At 38.0% G+C, this 14996-nt stretch overlaps 1 protein-coding gene across 1 annotated transcript in view; it reads right to left on the bottom strand.

Annotated features, from left to right (window-relative positions):
• LOC110178242 (uncharacterized) overlaps positions 1 to 12876 on the bottom strand; it is a 47929-nt gene extending 35053 nt beyond the window's left edge. The window contains 1 exon segment of the mRNA XM_086827654.1: positions 12081 to 12876. Within this exon segment, the coding sequence (XP_086683780.1) occupies positions 12081 to 12294 (214 nt within the window). The 5' untranslated portion in view covers positions 12295 to 12876.
• Between the last annotated feature and the right edge of the window lie 2120 nt (positions 12877 to 14996).

Genomic DNA, 14996 nt, shown 5'->3' on the forward strand with positions numbered 1-14996 from the left:
CCATTCGCTGGCGAGCATTTTTCATTAACTTTGTGACTTGAACTTATGAAATTTTACAACAAATAACCATCGGCAGCAGCAGCGCCGTGAAAAGCTCGTGTGGCTCATCGTCTTCGAGTCACTTGTTGCGTATACGCCGTGTGGAACGGACACGGTTTTTCTCTTCTTTTTTTGCTCCTCCCTTTTTGTTGATTAATCAATTATTTATTGCCTTTTTTGATACATATATATTTCATGTGTGGGAAATCGCCTGGCTGTCCATTTGCCGGCTGAAACCACCTCACGGCCCGAACAATTAATGGCAAGTGAAAATGAAATCGAAAATGTCCCGAATGCGCCAGGAAAAATAAAAATAGGTAACAAAAACATGACAAATAAAAACACAAACAAAAACCAGTAGACTGAGTGGTTCAATTTTATGGATTTCCCAGCAAAAATTGGGGTATGTTGGACTGTTTCAGTAAAGGAAAATCTTATTTATCAGGAGACTAATAAAATATAAATTTAATAAATTTTGTTAACTACATATTGGTAGAGATATTACGAACCTCTTTTATTTAAATGCATATTGATAAACAGATTGTTTAAAATCTAATGATAAAAAGTGGATATATATCTTGATTTTATTTATTGATCATTCTTTAGAGTACAATTAAACCTTACATTGTTTTAGTCAAAATCTTAAAAACCCAGAGAAGGAGAAATTTCTGACCCTATAAATCATATATATTCTTGATCAGCATTAACAGCCGAGTCGTTCTAGCTATGTCTGGTCAAAAAATAAAGTTTCGAAAATTTTTCGAAATTTGAAAATTTTATAAGGGGTTACATCATTAAAATTATAAAAAATTGTCAAAAATTTGAATTTCTTAAATTTTTAAATTGGGTATGCAGATTTATTAACCTAACAAAAACTAACATAAAACTGCTCTCCGAATGAAAATTAATGATTTTTTTGCTTAGATATGAGATTTTAAAAATTGTCATTTGAAGCTTAGTTGTAATCGATTTCCGATTCGATTTTATAACTGAGTTGCCAAACTTGCTTTTTAACTGAAACTACTTATTTTCTATAAATATTTTTAGCAATTCTTCATTCAGACACACATGGCGTATACTTTATTTAAGGGTTTTCACGTTAAGTATACGCACATGGCGTATTAACAGGATAACTAAAAGTCGGCACCCTCTTAAATATCCTTTCAGGCTTCTCTTTGTTTTCTACCTTTCATAGGTTCCGTTCACAGTTCGTCCTTTTATTTTGTTGGTGCTCTGCGTGCTTTGCTCTCTGCTCGACTTTTTATTGATTATGTGTTGTTTCAGTTCTTGGAATTCCCTTTACTGTCAGGCCTTTCCTCCAACCACGGACATTTTTCTCTCCGAGAAAAGTTTGACATCCGGAAGTCTATCGGCGGTTTTTTCAGCTATTCGCTCTGCGGTTTCCTGCGACTAATTGGTGGCTCATAAAAACTGATGTAAGTGATTGCAAGGCATATGCCTTTTTTCTATGTTTTTCTTGAAAGTTTTGCTTAACATTTCTTTAAAGAATAGCATAGCTTTTCTTAAAACTTGTAATAAATTAGCTTATTATCAAAATGTTCTGATTTATTCATTCAGCCATAATTTAATTGCACCATTTAATGGCCATTCTCCTTGGAGATTTATTTGGATATTTCAAGCACTGAGAAATAATCTCCCTGATATTTCAAACTCATTACTTCAGGCTAAGTGAATTATTTGGAATGGAACTCCTTGTGTAGTTACTGGCAAATCCCGGGCTCAGGTGCATCCTGTAAAGGCTTCCATTTGAAGGGCTTTCATTTTTGTGGCTTTAACTGGCAGGAGCACCGGGGGGACCAAATGTGATTTACATGTATCTAAAGCCCTTTCCTGGCCCACCGCAGTTGTCAGGCCTTAGCTATGCGAGATGACCCTGCTGCCACAGGCCCAAATACTATGAGTATCTCCCCTGTCCCTCCATGGATTCCCTCCTGGTTGCATGCAACACTGGTGCTGCTGCTGCTACTGCTACATTTTGGACTGCGGCAAACAAACACGCAACATGCCACTAAGTGCTCGGCAAAAACAAAGTTAATCAGCCAAAGAAATGCACTGCAAAACCGCAGGCTTACAGAGAGGGAAATATATTAAATAAACTTTTGGTGATTTGATGGAGAATTACTTCACTAATAAGCCTATTTAATAAGGCCTTTGAATAATACTTTTTTATAACAAAAAATTCTCCCTACTAATATTCTATTCTGTGTCTACTTTCTGCCAGTGTGGGATTACTTTTAATGATCCACTTTTGTTGGGCTTTTGTCTCCGGCTTGATTGCTTTCTAGATTATGCCCCATGGATTTGATTTAGTGCTTTATCGAGAAGGCCGCCGTACGTCCTGGCCATAAACAATTTGGCCAAGTGGCGTTGGAGCCTTAGCTTAACCCTTGTGTAATTCCAATGAAAATTCCTTGGTTCATAAATTTAAATGAATTCCGCTTTCATGGCCCACTCGAGTGCTCTGGCTGCTGCTCCTCCTCCAGGGATGTGTGTAGTGTCGCCATTTTCCCAACAATTGCGAGGATCTTTAGTTGGCTTTTGAGTTGCCCGTTATGAGCTGCTTAACGTGTGCATAAATTTACTCTTCTGACTTTCATACTATTTTCCTACCCGCCCAACTTTTAGTTTTATTTTCCGTGCGTTTAAGCAGGTCGTAATTTCCACCGCACTCGTTTTTCCTTATTCCCTGGGAAGTTGGTGCTTGGCACGTGATTGTCTGACTACTATTTTCCTCAACTTATATTCCCATCGGACTTTATGCTTGCCATCCTGTTTAATTCTCTTTTTATCGAGTTGAGCTGGTTAAACTCCGGGGAATGTCATCTTGATTGTTGGAAATGGAGCTTGTCTGCCTAATTTGGGTCTCGTTCAACAACAGCCAAGAACGTAGTATCTAATTTATGGCATTCATTTAGACAATGTCTAGTTTTGCTTATTAAATTTGCCAAGCGATGACAGCCAAGAACATGACTGCGTCGAATGAGAGGGTTGTGACTATAGGGTAGCAGGGGATAAGTGCCGTTGAGGTTGCGAGTTTTTAAAACTGGATTTCTATATATTATAAGGCATGCAAAATTCATTTGGTGACAATTAAATTAATTGTTAAAAATATTTTAAAGAACCTACAAGGTCATAAATAGGTCTCAAAGCTTCGAATACTTCCCCTCTTTAAGTTCCCATGACTAAACACTCACGTGATAAGGTCTTAAGCCCTTCTTATTTGCTACGAACCCATCATGTGTCCCAGCTGTCAATCCAGTAGAAAAGATAGTACCACAAAATACATATAAGACAAAATATATAATAAAAAAAGTAAACTTTAGCTTCTATTTTGATTTTGATAAGGGGCCTTCAATGCTGCACGATTGATGGTCGGGGAAAACTTCGTTTTATTGGGCTTGGCAGCTATCTATCAGTCAGTCAGTAAATACCCATATATATATATACCAAGTGTCAGTCAACGCTCTATTGGCCAGTTATTCCGCATATTTATATAGATGTGAAATTTAAAATTCCATTATCCGTTGGTTGCCACAAATTGCAAGTAAATCTGTGTCAGCATTTTAACTCTGCCCCCGCCCCTGCATCAGTTTCAATTTTCGCAGCTGTTTTCGTCACTTTATGGCCAACATCGGAAGGAGAGAAGACAGGGTGGGGTGTGGAAAATCGAGGAAAATGCTCTGCACAAAGGCAGAACATAAATAACAACGTCATACCATTTCCGAGCACATAAAATTGAAAAATGCTGTGCAAATTACGTGTAAATACCAAACAGAAGCCCAAAAACCAGCAGCGAATTCGCAGCGAAAATGCGCGTAAATGTTGTGGCCGGAAACTGTTTATGCCTCTGTGTGTGTGCTGCGGGTTTTTCTCCGTTTCCCTCTCTCTTTGTGTCTCTGTGTGTTTTGGCCATTTTTGAGCGGTCCAGAAGAAGAAGAAGAAGAAGAAGTACAAGCAGCAGCATCAGCAGGAGATGGAGAAACTGCATTGGGGTTTATGGCGACAGTTGCTGATTATACGCGCATTCGGACGTGCAGCAAACTTTTATGGTAAACAACAGTTTCCCTCAGTTTTGTTATTTATTTATTTAAGGCCATAAAAAAGTCAACCGAGAAAAGCGCCAGCTTTAATAAATATTAGTTTTTAGTTTGTATATACTAAATGTAGTTTAACTTTGGTCTAAAACGTGAGGTGATTCAACTTCATTGTTGGTTGAACAAAGATTTTGTTTTTAAAGTTAAAGAGAGTTTATATAGATATATAAATAATTGAGAAAATGTACACTTTTGTATAATAAATGTAATAACATAATTCTCTTAAAACATTTTAAATGCCACTTATCAACTGGCAATCAAATTAAACACTCCTAACAGTTCATTATTAATTTATAGCATATATAATTTAATAGTAGGACATATCATTAGCATAAATATTCAATTAAATAGCAATTGGTTGTTTATAAATTATGGTCACTGTCTAATTAATTTTTGTCATTAGTTTAAATAAGTATTTTAGTGGATGTTGAATGGTAATATCCACAATATCCATTGATTAAAAAAAGCGACAATCTTAAGCTTATGTTTGATTAATTTTTGAATAGATTCTAAAAACTTTTGGGCTTCCCGGAGTTAGTTTCCATTTTTGTTTTTATCCATTTTAAAGATATCCAATCACAATTCATTGAACTCAAAATGTATAACACCTAAATACATGTAATTTAAGGCCAAACATCGATACTAAGTAACCATTCCAACTCACTGAATCACTGCCAAATTAGTTTAGTTGAATGGAAATCCTCTGGCAATTTTCTCCACAATTTTACCCACAATTTCGACAGGATATTTGATATTTGCATAAGATCTAACCACAATAAAGTGCCTCCTCTATGCAATTACCACACACGCACACACATGCACACCACCCGCAGTGGCATAAAAACTTGTTAGCCATTGGCAAGAACCGAAATGCTGATGTATAAATAATTCCCAGCCATTACGACTATGCTGACACAAGTGGCCATAACCTCACATAACAAACAGGCAGCATATAGCTCTATGGCCATAGTCCCTTCCATGATCCCCTTCCCCCAAAATTCTCCAATTTCCAACCCAAAGGGCAAATGGCCAAGAGCACGCACAAAATGCGGGGGAGGCGAGGAGAACATATTCACAAATTATACGAAATTGGTTTGCACTTAGAGGCATAAGGCAAGCACCATTCGACCCCACAACTCTAAGCCAAATATTGGTGTACTCAGAGAGAGAAAAAAACACAACCAAGTTACTGGTTGTCAAGAACAAATATTTAAAGAACATTCTGCTGAAACCTACAATATATAAGATTTTAGTCAGAACATTTAGAGAGGAAACAAAGGAGACTGGGAATAGCTCTGGTAAGGACAAATACATATAAAATGCTGTGTTTTTAATACGAGCTAGTTAGGGTAGTTTTTACAAATGCTTACAATAAATTACAGCGCACTTAAGTATAGTTTATTAAGAGAGAATTATATATTTCATAATTTTATTAAGAATTAAATGCAATTTCTTAGTTAAACGTTGCGTATACGCCCCATGGTACGCGATGAATAACTTCTTAATTGAAGAGAGACCATAAAGAGACGTTTGTTGCTTATGTTTATCAGTAAGTTTTAGTTTATTGTATACTTCTCCTTTAAACTATCTAAAAGCCCCCTAAAAATCCCCTTTCTCCTAGTGACTCAATTTTAAAATAAATATAAATCTCAACCACTCACTCATGTAGTCACATTTTATCGGCTCCGGTGGGCACTCATTGAGCTTCTTGACCCAGTGCATCAGCGTGGCCAACTTGCTCCTCTTTGTATTGGTCCTTTCACAGTCCAGGACAGTGGGCTCGAAGTCCATGCTCAGCTTGAATTGGCCCATTTCCCAGGCCTTCTGCACTGCATTGTGACACATTTTTCGTGGTTTCTTCGTGGCTTCCAGCAGCAAACTGAATGAGAAATGCTTGTGCCCAGTGACTCCTCTACTGTCACCTTTTGCCTTTTAAGTGTCTCAGTTATAAATCAGAGCCTCAAAATAGCATTTTGTCTTAAGCCTTTTTCGGTTATGAATCGCTGATAGTGACTAGAGACCACGACCACCTCTCACTTGTCAGTCTATCAAGTCCATCAGTCCATCAGTCCATCAAGCCAACAGCTGCGTTCCATTCTGTCCGCTTTTTATTGTTGGGCGACTAAGCGAAAGCCCAGAACTAATTTTTACTGCCATTATTCATGCAGAGCGCTGAAATCAGAACTCCAACAAAAGGGGAGTTTATGGAAATTTATGATGCTGCCGTTGACACATCTTTCGGCGAACGAAAAATTACAGCCAAACAATGAGAAATCCAATAAAAAAAAATTGAGAAATTTATTATGGAAAAATTGTTAAGGCAACGGACGACAAGGACGATCGAGATTTTCCGGGTGATATAGGTGGGAATCTACCTTTTTTTAAGAACATAATAAATCTAAATCAATCAATCTGTTTAGACAAGGGTGATTTTTAAAGAGTATCTTATGAAAAGATAACATTCAACAAGGAAAACTAATTTAATTTTAAATTTGTTGAGACCTAAAAATAATAGCAAGTGTTAAATTTAAAATTTGTTACCTTAATAAATACCAATCAATCAAATGCTAACAAAAGTCTTCAAACAGACAGCCTAATAAATACAAATCAATCATTTCTATTTGGGAATGTTTATATGACATTTAATGTATACATTTTTTAAGATTGTGTCTTTAATATATTAAATTTGTACTTTACCAATAAGAAACCTTAGAAAGTAGAATATAATTTCTACTTTTTGTGTGTGCCAAAGATTAACACAAACATTTTCATTTCAATTTTGTGAATTTTTCAGTTTTTCTCTATCAATTTATCGCCCACATTCTCTGTTTGGCTTTGACTGTTTGAGCTTGGCATCATAAATTGCAAAATTTTTATGGGAAAATATGTGCTGCCAATGTCCTTGACAGGCAGGCCTGACCTCACACTTCCCCCGCCCTTCGACTTTGGTCAACTACAGCTGCTAATTATGGCCATTATTTATGCGCTTGTTTTTCAAATTTGTCAATTTCCTCTAATAATTTGCGACTCGATTTTTTCCAATTTACTGGACAAAAAAATACTACAGGTAACCACAAAAAGCAATTACCGAAAGAGAGGGAGGAACTACAAGTGTGGTTTGAGGTTATTTCATCAAGGATTAAAGGTGAGTATACCCAGAGATGTGTCCTTCATCGATTTGTTTAGCTATTAAAATGAATATGAATCTGGTTTTTGGGGGGCTGCGGCAAGTATTTATTTGTTCAGAGATTGGCTGGGAAATAAAAACCCATTAATCTTGCCTAACGACTGCAGCAAATCAATTATTCCCAAAAGAACGACGGGTGTCTGTCGTCCTTTGTCCCCGGGAACTAATTCCGGGTGTCCTTGGTCCTTGGTCTCTGGCTTCGGCTCATTAGAATGGCTTATCACCAGTGTGCCAGTGATGAATGTCGAAGCTTTGGCGAAATGGTGGGGAAAATCGGGATGCTCTTATAAGAGGCACTCCTCTTCCCCGTTTTTTGCTGTCAGCGATTTTTCATTCTAACAGCTACGCATTCATCTCTAATATCCTGCTATATACACACTATATCCTTGTATCCCTCGTATCCTTGTGTTTGAGGCTGCAACATGAAAACTCAATTTGGTTTTGGCTCTCGGCCTCCCTTGCACTTTCTTCCTTATTGCATTTGCATGCCGCACAACAAGAAGGCGAAAAGCATAAATAATTAAATAAATTAGAAGACTTTCTTGGCTTTTGCCGGCAGCCCAGAACTTTGCCAGCTTATGCCTTTTGCCTGATATAATTTTAAGGCGCGATTTCAAGCCATTTCCGGGGAAAGGACTTCAGGCTTTCAAGTTTTTGGGTTAATCGCTGAATGGAAAACTAAGGAAACTGTGTTTACTGGGCAATAGAAGTTGCAAATGGAATAATAAAATAAATTTGAATAAGAAACTTCATGCAGTTTTAAAGATTTTATTTAAAATCAAGGTTTTCTGAAGGTTTCAATAAGAACAAGAAGCGATTTTAACTTCGGAAAGTCGTAGCTTATATACCTTTGCAGTTTGGAATTGAATGATAGGATGGAATTTGCATACCTAATTTAAAAATTTAAAAATTTATTTTGTGACCTTTGTGATCCTTCCCTGTTTTCTAAGCCTACTTGTAAGCCTCGTAAAATATTTTAGAATTTATTCATTTGAAAAATATTCACTATTACAAGAGACCTACATATTATGCACCTTCACAGTCCGACTTTTATTTATAATAATAAATAATAATAATAAAAACTGAATAGAGAAGGCGGATAAAGATGGTGGATTGCAAACGAGAAAGTGGATTTCTGCCAGGCGGACGAATAAACATTCCTTGGCACTCATTTCATTTCCTGGGGAATGGATTCCTTCAAGGAGACCAGGAAGATGATGATGGCACCCGTACACCCCGATGGAAATGGCGATTGTGGGCGTGACCAGCCCATAAATTCCACGTGAGCGTATGGTGCAGTGGGTCGGAATGGCAGCCAAGGCATCGTAAATGCAGGATTCCGAAAGGGGTTTTATGGAGTCCTTTGGCCGGGCTTTAGCGAAATGCCGCGCCATATGCATTAAAGATTTTTATTGTTAGATTCCCGCTGAATTATATGTACCCCAAGCACATCATACGTTTATATGTGAAAGCAAAAGATCCAGCATATTTCTTTATGGGATTTTTCGGTTTTTGCATAAATCAGAGCGTGAAGAAAAAGGACATCGAAGAGTAGGGTGGAGGCAGAGGTGATGGCGGATTATGTAAAGAGGGGGTTAAGCTACTTAAGCGCTTAATATAGCATGAAATCGAAGAGAGGGGCTCCAAGGGGGAGAGCCTCAAGTTCTTAAAAGAGAATAAAGTGGAAATGGGTAAGTATTTATGGTTTAATTTGCCAAGCGAGAGCCCTGATTATTTATGGAAAAGAAATTGTAAGGAAAGGGAAACTATTTTTTAGGATAGACTTTTTATCTACTTAGCTTAAAATATAACTTCTGAAGAAATGTTTTGTCCTGCTTTAAAGATTCTTAAATTGGATAATAATAAAAGATTTATAATGGTATTACATACACTTTCAGTTTATAAACTTACAATATCGCTGCGTTATGGCTCTTAATGTTAAATGTTTGTTTAACTTCTCATCATTAAGCAGACTTCAGTTGCAGCATTTTCCAACACAATATTGCAAATAAAGTAAGGCAAAGTCCGGCGACGACAACAAAAAACCACCAACGGCATTGCAACTTAATTTAAAATTTATGGTCCCATCGCCAGCAAGAAAAGGCGGAACTCGGCTCAGAACGGAACATCCCCCAACTACTACCATATAGTATATAAAACAAAAACGTCAAGCGAGCTGCAGCAAACTGGAAAATGTTGTAAGCACACTTGCTCGTAATTATAATTATGCTTCTCCTCAAAGTGACCCACAAAGCCGGCGATGACTTAAGATGGATCCGTGTCGGTAATCTGACCCACTAAACCCACACACAAATTTAATAGGGCTGCTGCTGCTCTGCTGCCCTGTCAGTCAGTCAGTCTCTGGGCAAATATTAATTAACCAGCCGGCTAGAAAAAGTCAATAGGAGTGTCCTTCTGCCCGCAAAAGTAGGCAACACACTTTCGCCGGCCAACGCTGCGTATGATTTATGCAGCTGAAGCTGTTGCATATGCATGAGCAGCTGAATAAAAAAACTGCATCCAGCGGTGAGAACGAAATAGCACCGCATAACAATGCAAAATTGTAAAAAAAAAGGAAAGGAAAATAAAAACAAACGAAGAGTAAATTGAAATGCCACCAACTAGAGGCAGCAGGGAAATCGAGTGGACAACACTTCGAACGGCGAATGCTCTCGAGGATTTGCAATATATATGCGAGAATCGCCCGAAAGGCTAACCGGGTTACCCCCATCCAGGGTATCCGAGCAACAGTCATTGGAAGCCTGCCAAACGAAGTGGGTGGAAAGGCTGCAAACATGGTAGGAAAATGGTGAGGAAAACTGTAGGAAAACTGGAGGAGGATGTACCTGGGACAATGACAACGCTGATAAGTAGCTGGCGACATGGCAGACGAGTTCATTTATCAAAATTTATGACTCTGCAACTACGGTTGCCATTTCGGCTGCCATTGCAGGTGCTTTACCAGCTCTTGCCAAACTAAATTGATAACTTTTTCCACACGTTTTATTGGCGGCATCCATCCAAAAGCCTTGGACTTTTCCCCCACGGAGGTCAGCAATTGAATAGAATCAGAGCTGCCGCCAGAGATCGGATTGTCACCGACAGGGCCAAAAAAAAAAGAGACAGGCAGCAGCCAAGGGCTAAGGTCAAGCTCATTACAGCTGACTCAAGCTGGAATATATATATATCTCGAGCTATATAGTATAGTTACAGATGGGCAGCCAAAGGCTGCCTGTCAGTCGTAGTTGATTGCAAGTCGGATTTAATCTCAATGGGGGATGAATTTCCCCAAGTGGCTGCCAGCCAAATGCAAGGGGACTTAAGATTCAGATGGAATAAGTGCATCCCTAAGCCCTTAAATCCATCAAATGTAAACTGGAAATGGGTAAAGGCTTATAGTTGATGTCACATAAACTTCAATAAATTAAACAAACTGAAAACCCATTTCTTATTTTTTTACCCTTTTTTGGTTAAGTTATGAGATTTTTAAACTTTGATTTGAACATACAAAAATTACAGTCCCTATAATCAACATATATACATATGTATATAATGTAAACTGCAAGGTTATACAAACTTGAGCTTCCCAAAGTCAGATTCCTTTCTTACTTTTTAAAACAAATTCTTCTTATAATATACTACCTTCCCAAAAACTTTAATACACTTACTTTCCTCATAACTTTAATAATAAAACTTATTTTTTCTAACTTTCAATGATGACTTCCCCCGCTTTTTCAATACAAACTATTTCTGTTGCGTATAAATCCAATTCTGTGATCTATAATAGAAAATCTTTAGCTCGCCGGGAGCTTGCCTTTGTATCGCGCTGTTTGCAATCAGCGCTGACAAATTGCCAATCGATTTTGATGCGGCATCGGCCTCTGTCACTCAAACCCCTCTCTTTAGGATCCCCTTTCCCGCAGCCTTAGGTCTTCTTTAAAATCGAAAAAATTTCTGTTTGCGTTTTGATGATTGCCGAAGACAATGAAATGACAATCAAAGTCACGTGCTGCCGCCAGCTGCAAAAAGTTGCATGAAAATTTGTGCGAATAGAGAGCAGGAGGGAAACTCGGAGAGGAAAATTCGTAGGGAAAGGCAGAAACCAAGGTGAAAATAAGTATCAGGCGAGTATGATTCGTTTTGATTGCCAGGGACAAATGGTTCGATTGCTAGCCCTTGTTTCAGAAATCAAAAAATCAGAAATCACAACGAAAACCCCATTTAAGAAAGAACAACCATGGCAACTGTCTGCCAACGTTGTGTCTCCACACGCTCATTAGCCCATTTAATGCCAAAAAATGCTTAGACAATACAGGTAAAGAGACCTCAGGTGTTATTTTATGTTATTTAAATTAAAATTAACCCTCCAACAGTTGCAGTTTAATAAGTTAAATTATGGCCAAGGGAAGGTGAAAGATTTAAAAGCAAATATAAATATCAAAGATTAAATAATTTCCAAACTTCTTGCCATAGAAAACCTTGTTTTATTTACCTTTCAAGACTTTTCTTTCAAAACTAAATAATTCAAGACAAGATTCAACACTCCAAGTTTAAGTTTTAAAATCACCAGGGACTTACAAGAGCCCGGCAAACATTTTTTTTGTTGCTATTCAAACAACTCAATAATTGATTGGAAACTACATGCTAGTTTTGAAAGGTTAAATATTTAACATTCACTTTCTCCCCTTGGCTGTTGGAGGGTTAAAGAGACGTAGCCAATCGGATGACCCTGTACCCACCTTTGCTTCCGGGTCCGTTGGCCGTTTGCAGCGAGGACATCGGTATGGCCAGGCAGTTGCGCGGCGGTGGCGGCACCGCGAGAGCCAGATCCTGTGGCGGCTCGGAGCGCGGACATGGCGTATACGCAATCTTGCTGCCACGTCCGGGAGTTGGACTAACGCGAGCATGTCGTCCACCGGTCACCGGTCCAACGCTGCCACCGCGTTCGCTCATCTTGTGGCTTGTGGAGGTCGTCGTCTCTGGGTCGCCTTACAGCAGGATTAAATGCATTTTGCAGGGGGATTTCCTGCATCCGCAGCCTTGGGTTTCCCCTTCGCTCAGGCCATTGCGTCTTCCGGCTATATTGTACTATATATATATATACATATATGATTGTGCACGTCAATATATATTTTCCAGGCACTTTATGCTAATGCTAATGCACAGATTGCACTGGCTTTTATCCTCCTGCCCACCTGAGGGGGTTGTATCGCATTCAATTGGCTTTCTAGGTGGGCCGGATGGGTTCCGGGAGCGGGAGGGGGTGACCGTGAGCAAGGCTAAGGATGCGGCAAGGACACGCGACGACAACAACGACAACGAATCGAAACTTTACCAAGTCCACTAACTTTACTTTCGCATGGCAGCAATGCAACTGCAACACACACGAGCATCCAAAATCCCGTGTCGAAGGAGTGCGACCGCGCGACTTGCACTGCTCGATGTCCTGCTGGCGACTGACGACGACTGGCGGAAAAGCGGAAAAGTGTCGAGCTGCCGGGGGAAAGCGACAGCTTCTCGTGCGGGCAAGCATAAAAATAACACGATGCCGAAAACTGCCAGCAGCAGTAGCAGCCACAGCGACAACGACAACGACAAAGGCCGAAGCGCAGCGAAATCAAAACAAACAAAATACAACGCGGCATATGGCAGACCTCGTGCTCCGGTCCCTTTAAGCCGTCATCCCCCTTTGTCACTCAAAAGTTTTTCTCTCAGTGCGAGCATCTTCCTTTTGTCGTTACGCTATGCTGGTTGCATTGAGCGAGCTTTTGCTCTTCCTGCCAGCGTTAAGTTTGCCACTTTAGAGCTTTATTCATTCACAAAATGTGGCGAAGAAGTTGCCAGATGGGTTGGAAATATTTACCAGGGCTCACGCTGCGTATGAGTGATTTTTTTTAGTTTGTTTACCTATTATTTTATGTTTTTATAAAGGTTTCATTTAAAATACTTTAAAATTTTAGAAAATGACATTTGCTCACATGGCGTATGAGTAATCTTTTATAGCAAACTAATTTAAATTTATTTGTGTAGAAGGAAATGAAAATTTTATTTAAATTCAGGTGACCTTTATTTCTAAGAAATATATATTTTATAGTTTTCTTTAAAAAAATATAGAAATCTAATGTGAAACAAAGGCAATGAAATAATATGCCCAACGGGGCGGATGAGTGATATTAAAATGTATTGATTAAAATGTGCTAAGCCACCCCAGTGTTTTTACAACAGTTAATATAGTTTATAGTTAACATTTATTTTAGCAAAAATGTAGCAAAGTGAAACTAAAGAAAAGAAACTATATGTCCAACAGTGCGTATGAGTAATATTTTGTATATTACCTAAAGAGTTAACTTTTTTGTTTTTAGGTATGTTTTTAAAGTGGTTTACATTTAAAATCTAGATTATTATGAAGGTTTGCTAATGTAAAAATTAAAAACTTGAATAAAATATATTCAAAAGCCCGAAAATCATACCAAAACCATCTGTACATATACCTACTGTTCTACATTTTACTTCTATTGGTTGTGTCATAAGGACACTCAATAAAAGCTTTAAGCATAGCACGTATATAAATTAAAAAGGATTAAACCCAAAACAAAAGCTCCTTTGACCCACTGTTGAATATAGGTTACTAAAACAAATATTAAATAGAATCCAATATATTTATTCAAGCCCATATTTTAAATAAATCCAAAACACCATTTAAATTTTGTATATTCGGTTTTTTGTCTTTATTGAGTTTTGGTTTTTGGTTTCTTTGCCTGTTAAGTAGAATAGAATTATTAAAATGGTTTTATATTCGCTTCGCTTGCGACTGTTTTTTTGCATTCCGATTGCACAGATTCGAGTGTTAGTTAATGGAATTAGTTTATTTGCATTTGATTTGAATCGTGGCTTCAGTTAACTCTGATTGCGGGTAGCTGGGATGCTGCCCTAATACTTTTCACTTTTCCCACCGGTTAGAGAGAGGGATTGAGTTCTTTAGTTAATCATGTCTCAAGTTTTTGCTTGGTTGGTATAAATAGTTTCAGTAATCATACATATATTCGATCAGTTTAATTACAATTTAGAGCTTAGAAGTTACAGTTTCCATATATATATATAAGATTCAGTTGGTTGTCCTATGGGGTGAAGTTTTGTTGGTTTTTTGATTAGGGGTGACTCGACGACGGTCTGGTAGGTAAAGCTTTTTGGATATTTCATATTTCGTTATTTCGATATATATGTATAATGTTTAACATTTTATTTTTGCTCGCTTAAAATTAGAACATTTTGGTATATCCTTGAAATCTGAATCGATGTCTCAGAGAGCGCTGTAGCTGCTTTATTTGTTTGTTTATTACTTTTCAAATTCAATCCAATTGTTGCTAGCTTTCCGCAGTTAACAACAAATGTGTTTTGCAAAAAACCCGGAAATTGTGTTCAGTGTTGGGTGTTGGGTGTGTGAGTGTGTGTGGGGGTGTCGGTGTGTGTGAGTGAAACTGACAGATTGAATTATAAGCATACTTCTTGGCTGGCTAGGTAAAATCAATTCAAGTTGAAAACTAACCATAAGAAAGGTTTCCAAAATATATACAAAAACTCGTAGAAAGACCAATGTTTAATAATATATAAAAGAGTAAAGAATAACCCTGCCAGCCCCTATATCACTTAACTTT

The sequence above is a fragment of the Drosophila serrata genome, unplaced genomic scaffold (genome assembly GCF_035046125.1).
Source record: "Drosophila serrata isolate PLE 108 unplaced genomic scaffold, ASM3504612v1 contig_184, whole genome shotgun sequence".
Lineage (NCBI taxonomy): Eukaryota > Metazoa > Arthropoda > Insecta > Diptera > Drosophilidae > Drosophila > Drosophila serrata.